Genomic DNA, 12,229 nt, shown 5'->3' with positions numbered 1-12,229 from the left:
ATGTAAGAGCTACCATAGCAAAGGACCTTAGTAACTCTGTGGCAAAACATATGGAACAAGTTCATAACAGCGACTGGAAACAGTAAAGATTCTACGGCATTGAAACTGTGCAACAACATGTGAGAGGGAAAGAAAATTGCGTCAAAGGGAATCTCGCCAAATATTGGCACTACGAACATACATGCCACATGGTCTTAACCAGGACGAAGAACTTTATGTACATTTATAAATTAAGGATTTGTTAGTTTCGCTGACCATGAACTTTTTGGTCATAGACCAAATTTTAATGTCACTATTTTTGTCTTTAGTTATATTAATTATATGATTTCAAATCGGCAAACTTGAGGAATAACAAACGCAGTTACCCTTCCCACTGGAGGGAACAATAACATTCTCAACTAAATTGATAAACAGAGAGATAATGCCCACCAGCTGGCAAACATACTTGGGGCTAAATATAATAATGTTTAGACGGGTAGTATGCTATAGTAGTTGTTTTGCAAAATCAGTAAAATGCTAATGTCAATTAGGACCACAAGTACCAGAATGGCGAGAACTTTTTCTTCTTACTTTAAAAAAAAAAATGGCTTTGTTGTGACAGGAAGTCATGTGACTTAATTTCAAAATGAGTATGTCGGGTAAAATCTAGAACACAACCGTGACCAAGGTCTCATTGAGACCGAAATGCGTTGGTTTTTGCTGTGGATTGCCCGTGAAAATTGCCTGTGAAGGATTAAACTTGCTGAAAAAATCTCCCCGTGAGTGTGCTCCAATTATTCTCTACGAGTGGGAGGATTGTTGTGGAATTTAAATTACGGCTTGGCTCAGCCAAGGAGCTTAGCACTGCATTAAAGACGTGCCACTACATGCAGCGAAAAGCGAGCCTCGCAAGGAAGAGATATATATATATATCATTAACAAATCAGTTGTGAAACATTAAATAAACAGATAAATTAAATATAAAAAAACTATAGAATCCAAAGACATTTGCTAAAAATATTATAAAAATATTGATCTGTTACAAATATAAATAAAAAATAGATGTATTTAAACAATATTAAGAAAAGCATTGAATAATAGATATGCTATTCCCACTCCAGGTTACACAACAGTAGTGAAAGCGTAGTTCTTCACAGGCGTTACATTTAGTATTTCCACTCCAAGCAGGTTAACAGTAGGGAAAGTATCGGACTGAGGAAGGGTAAGATTTATTATTCCAACTCCAGTCTGTGCAGCAGTAGGAAAAGCATTGGATTTCGTTTGTGTAAGATTTACTATTCCCACTAAACAAAGTACTTCACCTCACACCCATTACATATTTGAATAACCCCAGTACTTTCGAACAAATATAAACACTTTATATGAACATTAGTAATTAACCCCAAAAATAATATATATGAAAAACAAAAAGCAATGAAAGTTTTTACTAAATTAACTTTCTACAATATACCCCTAAAAACCTAGCAACCCTCAGGTAAAATATAACTAAAATAAATCAATAGTTATGTACATATTTCATGATGTACATACTTATCAATTAAATCATGAATAATAAATAGTTAATTATTACTTGATTTCCTACCCTATAACCCTACAAACTCAGCAGCCCACACCTAATATATAACAAAAAATGTTATGATCACAAAATTTACTAATTAAATAATTAATATTAAATTATTAATTGTTAATTATTACTTAACTTCCCACCCTAAACCCCTACAAACCTAGTAACCCTATGACACTATAAATTACAATGAGCAATTAAATTAAAAAGGATAAATCTCTTAGTTGCTAGCTATATTTACAATTATTACCTATTATAGTAACAATAACACATTCAATTAATATATGAACTGAAACAAATTCAAATAATTAAAAAGCATTTTTTACAACTATATTATGGAAAACCATATTAACAGCGATATTCTTAATAAAGATATTACCTGGAAAAAAATTATATTCTTGACAACAATATTTCTGCATCATGGTATTTTTTGTATCACAATAGTTGTTTCTGATATTTCCGTATCCCAATATTTACAGCTCAATATTTTGTATAAATACTGAGTACACTAGGGCTCAGTCTAAGGAAAGTCTTTTCTTTTGGGCTGTAAGAGCCTTTTTCCACAGCACACTCTTGCATTGTCTCCTTGCCTATGAAGACTTTTTCATAGCTGACTCTTCATGAACTCTGAGGCCTGGCCTGCCCTTCTCTATGAATTCTGAAAGCAGGCCACCAAGTTTACCCTTTTGCACTTGACTTTGAGTGTAGTGAGTCAAGCACTGTATACTGTACTGTACTGTATACTGTATACTGCCTCCCTGATTTGCTCAGGGAGGCAGTATACACTTGGAGACTTTGGAGGCAATACGTTACAAAGCAATTTGAAGTAATTTGGTTGTCCAGATTATCATCTCACTAGAATCTAGTCCTAAATTACAAAAGGACTCATTTACATGCACTGCAATCCAGCCTTCCAGGGGTCCCCTTGATAGAGACAGCTCTGTTTTTGCCCTGATGGCCTGGAATAATTCCTAAACAGATTCTTGTAAATACCGTTTTGTTTCATTTCTTTTTAATGTGATCGATGTAAGGAGTCTATTACTATGTGCAGAGGATTGTGTTGGTTTCAAGCAACAACCATAAAGTTTATTTTAGTGGGCTGCTGCTTTGTTACAACAGTGAAAACACACATCACTATCTGTGAATATTAGATGTAAACGCTTTTAGAATTTCAACCAAAGTGCCTGTGCACTGTTAGTAGCCTGGCTAAAGAGGGTATGGCAGAGCTGAAAGTAAATCATTTAGACTCAAAGCTGTACTGAACAGGGGCCCCCAAAATAGTTTTGGCCCAGGGCACCCAAAGTCCTTAACATGTCCCTGCCACCACAAAGTCTGTCAGACAACATTGCTCTGAAGTAAAATAGACACCATCATTCATTTATTATTAGTTCTATTTTTTTTTAAACATAAGCCCGACGTGTCCTTAACCCCAACTGCTTCAGGCAAGCAACTTATCGTACTACTTAGGAATTCTCAATTAGGTGTTCGTTCAACGCCCTCTCTGTGGACATTCAACTTTGTCTTCGGGTCCATAACAGGTTGGTGAGCAATTAGCCCATTATAATGCTGCCTAAAACGGTTGTTAATGATTTCTAGAGAAGATTTGTTTCTCGTGTACCAGCTCTGAGCTAGGGAGTGCTCGAAAAATCTGACAACACTGTCTCCCTTACAGTCCCTGTTTTGGCTGAAAATGTCTGCAGAATATTCAGCTTTGAGAGAAACTGCTGTCAAAACTCTCTTGCCTTCAGCTCGTCCTATTTATGTGAGATTGGGTTCTCAGCACTTGCTGTATTAAAGACTAGGGGGCAGATTTACAAGCGCCCTGCACCACCAGTACGTCACTGGTAGTGCAGGGGGCACCTCCATATTTACAAGGACGGGAAAAGCCACCCTGCGTGACTTTTCCCGTCCTTGTAAATACGGCCCATTCAAACGCAGCACTTTGTGTTGAAGAGTTGTTCCATGAGTATTGCTGTGGGTGTTCCCACGCAACACCCATGGAACAAGACACATCTCCAGATTTATGAGGAATCGTAAATCTGGAAATGCGTCTGAATGCTAGAGGTGGCTTAGCGAGGTGCAACGAGGAGAAATGTTTTCATTTCTCCTCGTTTTTCCCTCTTTCAATGCGTGCTGCATTCTACAGCATGCTTTGAAAGAGGGAAATGCCTGTAGTGATTGTTTATGTGCAGGAAGGTTCTCCTTCCTGCACAAAAACAATCTCCCCACGACGCAGGCATCCTTGCACCATGGTGCAAAGATGCCTACGCCAGCGCATGGCTGCAGTTTGTGCGCCAGCGCAGGGGGAAGCACAGAGATGGGTCATATTCTTGTAAATATGTTGCATCCCTGTGCTTCGGAAGTGCCGCAGCGTGGCGCAGCCAAAGGGCTTGCTGTGCCACGCTGCGCCACTTCCTTGTAAATCTGCCCCTGGATTTAGAGCACTACCTGAGGATGGCAGTAGCAAAAATCCATCCACAGATTGACCGTCTGTGGCAAAAAACAGGCACACCCGTCACATTTATGTTGGTGGTGTTATCAATCAATGTCATGTGTAAAACAAAGCATCCTAGTAAAAAACATTTGCGCACATTTTATCTAGGAAAATGGTGGTTTGAGCTATGTAATAATCTGTCATTTCAGCACACCCACTCACAAACCTGCACTTTACTAAACACTCTTTATTACGTTGAAAATTATTTGCTGGATTTGGCCCAGGTTATGCGCGCGGCGGTCAATTATGTAGTGTATCAGATTCCAGAAATTTGGGGGGGGCCCAACAGCTAAAAAAATTGAGGGGAGGGGGGCTCAACTTACAAAAGTTTGAAGACCTGCACTAGATTAAGAAAAAGTACTTTATGCTTCCCTCAACATAAATACATTGAGTCTTAATACATGAATTACTAGCAAGTATGGGAATTACTGACACACTGTAGAATTTACTAGCAACTATGGGAATTAGAGAAGTAATGCTTCACAGTGCATCTAGTGATTCGGCTTCTCTCCAAGTCTGTGAAAATGTGGTCTGCCCTTAAAGTCTCTTGTGTCAACATTTTGGCCAGAATGCTGCTGTGGCCGGGCAGTCAGTCAAGGCTGGCTAGGGAGCAGGTTCAGTCCTTCAAACAAATATCACATGTCCAAAATGAAACCCACTGACCAAACAGGATGAGAGTCCAACCGGATTCCTTCAAACACAAGTTAGGTGGGATTCTATTGTGGACTAGATATATACCGGAGGCATGCTCTTAATTGAGAGGGCAAATGCCACAGGGGCAATCTTGCAAGCATCGATTGCAGTCTTTAGTTAAAAATATGAACTGTTGGTTGCGATACAGTCCGTTCAACACATTATTTGTAGAGTTATTCATAACTGTTGGGACCATAGAGAACATTCCACAGCAGCAGCGCTTACCACATATTGTGCAGTTGAAGTCTGCACAGGCTCCCTTACGAACATCTCTCTAGGTCAGGGAAAAGGGCTGAGATGCTTTTAAGGCCTGGATGCTTGCAGCTGGCGATATATGTATTAAGCGCAAAGGAGTTCACCGCAGGTTTTCGTAGTGTGAATAACCCCCTGTACTTCACAGTGCAGATTTCGTTCATAGTACTTAATCAGTCCTTTCTCGGGGCAACTCTTTTTGTTACGTTTGTACAAGGATTATGTAAACACGACCCAGTAGAACGTTCATACATCTCTGGCAAACACATGTTTGAACCAACTTGAATATTCTGGGCTATAGAGACCGACATGATCCTATCAGCTTACCTAGAGATAGTGTTTATCTTGAATGTAACTATGCTAGAGATTGTCAGGCATATTTACTGTTGTATTGAAGATTGCCAGCCTTTCGTCCCAAGTATACCAACAAATAGTAAAATTGTAGCAATTGCTTAATCACTTTAATGTGGTGGTTGAACTGTTGACATGCAAAGCATTACTTCTATAGTGTGGTGGACATGAACGGTTTATCCACCAAACTGGTGCAAAGGATCCTTCTGGTCCAAAAAACAGTTGAGACATGATAGAAAAGCTTACCATGCGTCTCGAGATTTGTAATCAGTGTGATGTTCAGTGCGCTCAGCATGCTTAGGTTATGCTACCTCAATGTGGTGGGGGGCAAAAGGTGTACTAAACACCCTGAAAAAACAGATACATAGCCTTTCTGCACCCCATACAGGGCAAAAAGCTGACTGCACTCCAGGAATATATAACATCTGTAGTAAGTGTGACTGTAGATTTACATGCTCTACATACTTTTACTTGTTATGACTCCTCCTTTTGTCCACATGGCACGAGTGCCCTTGTTCCTCCTGATTTTGGTCTTCCACCGTGGACTCTAGACATTTTGGAACGCTGCTCCAAAGTCGACACATTTATACACACCAGCTTTCTTATTTTGTCATTTGTTTCGGGTCTAGCAGCTCCCTATTCCAGCCCTACACTGAAAACAGCTTCTGCATCCAGGAAAGTTTGATTTCACACTGATGGGACTTTGGATGGAACGGACGTTCAATACCTGGAATGCCTCGCTGCCTCAATCTGCTATCTTCTCCGGAGTCTACCAAAGTACACTTGAGGATGCTTGTATGACGAAGCAATGGATTGTACTACATTCCATTTCTGTTCTAGGTGTAATGAGAAACACCCCTGCACTGAGGACCACGCGGTCTGCACCCTGTGCTTCTCCCCATAGCATGTCGAGACATCCTGTAAAGCCTGCCTCCCCTTCCATTGTAAAAAGACTCTCCGATATCAGAGGGAGAGAATGGGGGCACACCACAAGATGTAGTGTGAAGTGTTGCCAGAGACTCTTGGCACTTTTGGAGCCAAAGATATGCTGGGCACCCAGGAAGAAGAGGCAAGACTTTTTGGCATTACAGTAGGCCATACTCAAGAATGTCCAGAAGGAGTGTTCTCCGATGGGTCAGATATTGAGGAGATCAAGTTCCTTAAGCCAGCATAGCAGCAGACGTCGGCCTCAAAGCTGAAGACAAAGTTCATGCTATGCATGCACACTCTGCCTCAAGGTTAGTCTTAAGACCCTAAATGCCCAATGGCTGAACCAGAGCACCGTTTTTACTGCAGTCAAACATTGAGCCTGGAACCAAACTGTAAGCGTCATAAACATTTAGGGCCAGCACCTACTGTCAGTATGCCTCAGACTCAAGAGGTTGTGTCAGCGCCCATGAAAGCCTCATCCAAGCCACCAAAGCTTACCATGCTGAGCCACCTGCTCAGTACTGATGCACTGAAAAGCTGCACTCTGTATCAAAATCCCCCCCGCGCAGGCAAATAGCTGCAAAAAACCTCACTCTGAGCCGAAGCTGATGTCAAAGACCACCCCGCAACTGGCACTTGATGATTCTCTGTTAACTTGGGGGTTTTCTTGTCGTGGGTGATAGGAGAAGCCAACCAAATGGAGTACTTTTTATTGAGCGGGGGGGGAGGGGGGGGGGGGGGGGGATACGCTTTTCTTTCTGCAGTAAGATTGCACAGTAAATTGTGTATCTTCTGCAAAAATCTGTATTTAACCTGCAGTCTTGTGTTTGAATCCCTAAAAGAGGTTCTCTCAGTAAATGTGCATGAGGCAGATCTGTGTTTAACTGCTTAATGGGCTTTACTCAGTCTTCTCGTCTTTTTAACATTGTGAGTAATCAAAAAAGGTGAAAAGTTAAATGATTAGGGGTGGACAATAGTTATGTTCTATCTATGGCCCTTATTGTTGTGAAGGGTATCGCTGTGATGAGGATTTTTTTCGCTACTTTCCAATATCCAGGTTATCTCACTGTGCCCTGAATCACGGTTTCCATCCTCGTACTGTAACCGTGAATTTGTATTTCTAAACATTTACCTGAAAATGTTTTCAGATATAAAGAAAGCTCTAGAAGTTATTTGGACAGTCTTTGTACCTTAAGTATCCTTCACTTAGACATTTTCTCTTCCAAGACTCCTACACAAATTTCTTGAACCAGTGCCTGCTTAAGTCTAGCCTTTCACTTAAAAGAACAGAAATAGCACTTTCCTGATAGCTGTTAAGCCTGCTAGGACTTTGGTTGATTTTTCGGGTCCCTCTTTATACAAGCTTTGCATTCTTTTGTGTCATAAGAAGCTGGTTCTTGATACTTGTCCTTTTTCTTCCTAAAGTGCTGTCTGTCATACACACCTAAAAGGATATTTTTCTTCTCCCAGTCCGAATGCTTCCTCTGATGAAGTTCTGCTTCAATATAGGGCATTAGGAGGACTATTAAATCCCATCTCAACAGGAACTTTTCATTCCAAGCCCCAGCTTGTCTTTTTGCCACCTGGTTCCGATTACTGCCAAAACTACTTTAATACTGCCAAAAGGACAATTGTAACATTGTTAGTATCTTGCATAAATCACAAACTGCCAAGTTCTTTGCCCAGAGGCAATTGGTGCTTCTTTGACCAAAGCAAAATCAGGCCTCTTTTGTGCAGTGCTTCTCAAAATATTATCTTCTGTCTGGTGTTGTGTTTCTTTCTATAGTTTACATTGTTTTTTTTTTTTTTTTTTTTGAAACCGTTTATTACAAGACTCAAAAATATACAAGTATGGGCCTACAACCTTCCGGCCGGCCGCAAGCAATGAAAGGAGCATACGATATACATTTATAAAACACATGGTGCTGCGGCCGAGCATGCACAGGAGGTAACATCGTTGCGAGCCACACTATCCAGACCCCACTATACGGTTCCATTTTAAACTTAAAGAACAACAAATACAAACAAACCCACAAGGCAATCCTCAATCGGAAATAGCAACACGTGCTCCCCTAGAGGGGGGATCCTAGCCATCCATAGGAATCTCAAGAGGGGGGAGAGATCAGAACTAGGGCTGGGTACACCTAATGCCCAGGTACCGGGGGGATGAGTTGGCTAAGGGGACGGGGCCGGCGACGGATCGGGCAATAACGGTGGAGCACAGATTCCCCCTCGGTAGGCGTTCCAGGGGCCCCATACTTTCACCCATGTCGCAGGCTTACCTCTCGCCACATACACCACCTTTTCCCGAAACATGCACCAATCCATATGTTCCTTCCAGGCCGAGACAGTCGGGGGCCTCTGGGATCCCCACAGTTGGGCAATATCACGCTTGGCAACCATATACCCCAGAGTCACCCACCACGTCTGCGGCACCGAGTAATCGGTAGGCTCCCACACATTCAACAGGCATCTCCTCACTTCGGGCAACAGCGCCACATGCGTGACCACTCGCAGCACCTCATGCACACCACGCCAGAACCCCTCCACCTCCGGGCACTCCCACAAGATATGCAGAAAAGTCCCCAGCGCACCACACCCACGCTTACACAAACCGTCCTCAGCATAGCCCATACGCAGGAGCTTTGGCCCCGTCATGTAGACCCTGTGGAGTATCTTGAGCTGGACGAAACGAAGGCGAGCCGGTATGGCCACCTCTTTCGGGGAGGCCACCGCGGAGATCCAGTCCTCGTCGTCCAGCTCCAGCCCATCGGCTACCCAAGCCTCACGAAGGGCAGTCAACAAGTCTGAGCGGTCGTTGATCAGTTTTTTGTAGATCAGTGAGATCGTGCTGTCAGGGACGTGTCCATCCAGCACTCTATCCTCCAGGGGGGAACACTCCGGGATGGAGGCAACGTCCGGAAAGACGGAGCCCAGCGCATGCCGGACCTGCAAATACCGAAAGTACTCGCTGCCCTGCAACTGAAATTCCGCCTGCAGCATCTCGAACGTTTTAAATCCTCCCCTCGTCCAGAGATCCCCCACTTTGCTAATGCCTATTAAGTCCCACTTCTCAAAGCCCTTCGAGGTCCACAAGGAGCCCAACCGCTCAGACGCGTATAGTGGTGACGCCCGGGTCAAACGGTCCTTCCACCCCATAGCTGCATTGGCCGCGTGCCACACTCGCACCATGACACGCGTGGGGCCCGTTAGACGAGCGTCGGGCGCGCTAGAGTAGAGCGCTCGATTATGGTCACCACCTGGAAGTAGCATCCTATCCATTTCAAACGCCGGGTTTAAGGCGGGCCCATATAGGCCCTGATTAATCGCAGCTAGCTGGGAGGCCCAATAATACCGTTTAATATCCGGGAGGGCAATCCCCCCGTCATACCATGGGAGCGTCAGCTTAGCCAGGGCAATACGTGGCCTCCCGTCCCAGAACAGGCGGCGCTGCAAACTCTCCACTTCGCGGAAGTAGCGCGCTGGGACGAGGTCCATAGTGTTCTGCAACGCGTACAGGAAATGCGGCAGCGACATCATTTTAAACAATGCCGCCCGGCCGAGCGGCGAAAGCGGCAAACGCCGCCAGCGCGCGACATCCTCTTTCAGACGCTGGAGGGGGGTAAGCAAGTTCCGATCATACCGAGCCTCCGGGTCCAGAGTAATGAAGACACCCAGGTACCTAAATCCCTGCGGGGCGACCTGGATCGGACAGCCCCGCGGGAGGATAGGAGCCTCCCCGGAGAGAACATACACACACGATTTAGCCCAGTTGATGACCAGACCGGAGTTACGACCGAATGAATGCAAAACATCAACCAGTACTATGAGTGATTTACGTGGGGAAGCTAGGTACAAGAGGATGTCATCAGCGTATAGGGATACGCGGTCCTCATACTCAGGGGTCCAGCGGAGACCACAGATGGAAGGCTCCCACCGCAGCCACTCCGCCAGGGGCTCCAAGGCAAGTGCAAAGAGGAGCGGCGATAAGGGGCAGCCCTGCCGTGTGCCCCGGCCCAGCTCGAACGGAGCCGACACTCTTCCGTTCACCACCACCTGCGCCAATGGGCCCGAATACAGCAATTTGACCCAACTGATGAAACCTGGGCCAAATCCAAACTTCGCAAGCATCGCCCAGATATATGGCCATTCAAGCGTGTCAAACGCCATGGTGGCGTCTAAGGACGCCAAAATGGCCGGCTCCCGTATGAACGGGGCACGTGCGAGCACACCGTGCAAGCGCCGCAGATTAAGGGCTGTGTTGCGATGGGGAATAAAGCCAGATTGGTCCTGATGAACCAAATCGCCCACCACGCCGACCAGCCGATTGGCCAGTACCTTGGCGAGAATCTTGGGCTCCGCATTCAGTAGCAAAATGGGCCGATAGGATGTAACCCGGTCCCGAGGTCTCCCCTCCTTGTGGATGACCACGATTGTAGCCAGACGCTGGTCCAGCGGGAGGGAGCCCACCGAGTGTGCCGCCAGGAACATAGCCCGGAGGTGGGGTGCCAGCGTATCCGGTCGCAACTTGTACAACTCGATAGGGAGACCATTCGGACCCATGGCCTTGCCGGAAGCGACCGAGCGTATGGCGAGGGCGATCTCGTCGGAGGTGGGAGCGGCGTCCAACGACACCCTGTCATCCCCGGAAAGGGTACATTGTTATCTCCTACTAGTTGGCAAAAGGAGAAACACCTGGCCTTAGGAGTTATCTACTGTTTCGTCTGTGGTACTGTTAAGCCTGTTGCCTATTTCCAGACCTCGGTCTACTCACTGTTCGTAATCTGCTTTTCATTATTGTAAGATTTGATGCACAGCTTCTTGGAGTAGCTAGCATAGTGGCATGCATAATATGGCCTACATTTGTGCACCAGCTGTCCACTGCTTGGCTGTACAGCAGTTTCCAGCCATACCCATATACCTGTAGAAATCCTCAACCAATATGAATTCTAAATTCTAATGTAATTTAAAAAATGTCTAACCAGAACCACCCTAATCCTGTTCTTAACCTAACTTAACCTTAACCTAAATGGGTTAGAAAAAAATTGTCAATTTTTAATAGCTTTTCTTTAATATTGCGTAATGTTTGCATTGTTAATTTTGTCGCATTTCTTTTTTGTTTTTTTTGTTAAATGTCTAAACTTTTGATTTTCAGTCATCATTTGCATTCTGCTTTCATTTGCATTTTTCTTCATTGTATTTTCTTCGGAAATTGTTTCCTTTTATATTGTTATAGATTTCACATAGCATCAAAATAATTCTATCGTACATCACAAAAACGAACATGTACTCATTGGAGATGTTTAATTTACAATGTAATTAAAGGTTGTTTTAATTACAGATTTGTCATTCGTCTCAAACTTTGAGCCACCCACCGACATCGTGCCAGTCAGCACAGAGTAGAACGCCAGTTTTATCTCAGAGCAGCAGACCCCAAGGTACTAATATATTAGAATACATTCTGATTGTGATCTTTTTTGTTCATTATATATTACATTTTGATGTAACTCTGTAGTATCATACTCTGTCATTGAGTTGTGTAACAAATTAATTTTGTTGAATAATTTGATGTGTGTACTGCAATCTAGATTGTTTATGCATCAGCTTTCAGTGGAATTATTTCTCATGGATTCCATGAACACTGTAGGATTCACCAACCATGAATATTGTCTTATTGTAAACAATACTGAATCGCAACTCGAGGCTCTCACCCTTAGCTAGGTTCATGCTCTACAGACGCCTACACATTCATACATTGCAATGCAGGATGCTGGCTTTTTGTTTTTTTGGGGAAGAAGAATAATGTCCTGGGAACTGGGTTTGTCTTGATGTTATAAGCTCAATGCACAGGGAGAGTTTTGACTCTGAAAGAGACCTTCACAATGTTTAGTATAAGATGCATGCTCTGAGAGGTTTCAGCTAGAAGGCAAATCTCACACAGCTGT

The 12,229-nt window shown here is 44.0% G+C and overlaps 1 protein-coding gene across 2 annotated transcripts in view; it reads left to right on the top strand.

Annotated features, from left to right (window-relative positions):
• The window catches only part of LOC146776143 (transcription initiation factor TFIID subunit 4-like), a 1,156,451-nt gene that overhangs the window by 379,310 nt on the left and 764,912 nt on the right, over positions 1–12,229 (top strand). For both annotated transcript variants that reach the window (XM_085639557.1, XM_085639558.1), the window contains exon 8: positions 11,626–11,722. In XM_085639557.1, the coding sequence (XP_085495683.1) occupies positions 11,626–11,722 (97 nt within the window). The remainder of the gene's footprint in view (positions 1–11,625; positions 11,723–12,229) is intronic.

Source organism: Triturus cristatus, chromosome 12 (genome assembly GCF_964204655.1).
Source record: "Triturus cristatus chromosome 12, aTriCri1.1, whole genome shotgun sequence".
NCBI classification, from domain to species: Eukaryota; Metazoa; Chordata; class Amphibia; order Caudata; family Salamandridae; genus Triturus; species Triturus cristatus.
This window is presented reverse-complemented; position numbering and strand designations above follow the sequence as displayed.